At 42.3% G+C, this 1809-nt stretch overlaps 1 protein-coding gene across 7 annotated transcripts in view; it reads right to left on the reverse strand.

The window, feature by feature from the left end:
• The window catches only part of ccdc158 (coiled-coil domain containing 158), a 16368-nt gene that overhangs the window by 3305 nt on the left and 11254 nt on the right, over nt 1-1809 (reverse strand). For all 7 annotated transcript variants that reach the window (XM_015375414.1, XM_015375413.1, XM_015375408.1 and 4 more), the window contains exons 15-16: nt 1284-1406; nt 800-948 (exon numbers count right to left, since the gene is read on the reverse strand). In XM_015375414.1, coding sequence (XP_015230900.1) covers nt 800-948; nt 1284-1406 — 272 coding nt within the window. The remainder of the gene's footprint in view (nt 1-799; nt 949-1283; nt 1407-1809) is intronic.

The raw sequence follows: 1809 nt of genomic DNA on the forward strand, positions 1-1809 counted from the left end.
TTTTTTTTATATTAAATTAGGGGTACTAACAATTTTGTCCACGTGTGTAAAAGGTGAATAAAATGTTAGGAATGCAGCCATATGAACATTTGGCCTGATCAATATCCAGTAATAATACTTACTGTTATGGACCATAAGCAATATTTACGGCTATTGTATCTTATTTACATATCTACCCTTTTGATACCATGAAAAAGGTGTTATAAACACCCACAATCCTTTGGTACATCACTGTCACATGACCAAACAAACACAACATGACCAATCAGCTCCCCTCGCCTTTAAGAAATAAAAATAGAAACTGGATGCAAATAAAGTAACACTAGCAATGACGCAGTTTCACTATCAGACAGAAACTGGTGTGTTTGAAAAGGTCCAACACTGGCTGATACTGATGTTAAAGCCGATCTATTCTGCATCTCTAATAAAAATTTAGCAATTTATTAGAACGTTTATTATGAAAGGCTCTTAGATTGACTTCCTGTGCACCATTGGAGTGTTTATTCGTCAATAAAACCTAGATTTGAGCCTTTGCTTTCTGTAAAAGTAGAAAACCTGACCTATAATAAAATAGAATTCTTTAGAATTATAAACCATTAGATTATCAGCAGCATGTGAGACCAGAGGCTGTGCATAACAGTGCGGTCAGTAAACTGATCATATGGATCCACACCACCTCCTCCAGCATTCCTCTGACTTCTTACACAGTCAGCAGCATCACATGGTTTTTAAATGTGACCTATGCTGCTATACATCAGAAGCTAATCCTCGCGGTGTGTGAGAGCAGAGTTAGACGTACAAAGTGGCGGTGTGCTGCCTCTCCGGGGCAGACCTCCTCCTGTGGAAGCTGCTGCTGACAGCGTTCTTAGACGTGTGTGGTCTGTGGTTGTCTGAAATCGCTGCTTGCATCTCTTGGATGATAGATCTGAGCTCGCAGGCAGAGCCGTCCTGCATTCAACACCCACAGAAAGACAGGAAGTAAATGGTTATGTAAAGGGTTATGATAATCCTGAACCATTAGGAATATGTCCTGGTGCACTCTTTATAGTATATATATATATATATATATATATATATATATATAGTTTTTTTTTTTACAGCTGTTTTAAAATGACCAGTTGAAGCAGGAATGTCATACGATGTGTTTCTGATTTTAAGATGAAGCAGACGTGCTTAGCTTAAGGCCTATGCTGCCAAATGAAAATGATTCACATGTGCTCTAGATGGGCTGGATCTACTGAGACGAGCAAAAGGCAAGATGTGGGGAAGGTTCTGACCCGAACCTTCATCTGGGAGGTGCAGGGGTGCTGGGAGGAGGGTGGGGCGGCCGGTGTGGATGGGGCCCTGGAGTTCAGGTCAGGTGGAGATACAGACGGTGCTGCGCACAGATTCTGGCACGGGAGTTCCTACAGGAAAAAACAGCTGTTAATCAAGAATTCCTGAGACGTCTTCAACTTTAAAGGATAAGATAAGCATGCTGTGGCGATGGATGGTTTAGACAAAACCTTTCATTAAGATACTAGCTCAGAGATCTGTTGCAGTCAAAGAATCAAACATGGGCCGTACTATAGCTCTGATATCCCATCTGTTTTTGTCATGTTAACACCTGTGTTTTGGTGTTGGGCCTCGCTTTAAAGGTACACTATGCAACCGGTGTTGATTTTCCAGCGAGGCTCCCCCCAGAGGGCGAAAGTAAAAGTGCACTGTCGTAAATATGCACAGCTGTTCTCCTGGTTTCTCCGTCAAGCCAGGCGCGGTTGTTTTGAGCTTAGCAGACAGGCGAACGCAGGTTGCGCGACATAAGCAGCG

The sequence above is a fragment of the Cyprinodon variegatus genome, unplaced genomic scaffold (genome assembly GCF_000732505.1).
Source record: "Cyprinodon variegatus isolate N-32 unplaced genomic scaffold, C_variegatus-1.0 Scaffold118, whole genome shotgun sequence".
Lineage (NCBI taxonomy): Eukaryota > Metazoa > Chordata > Actinopteri > Cyprinodontiformes > Cyprinodontidae > Cyprinodon > Cyprinodon variegatus.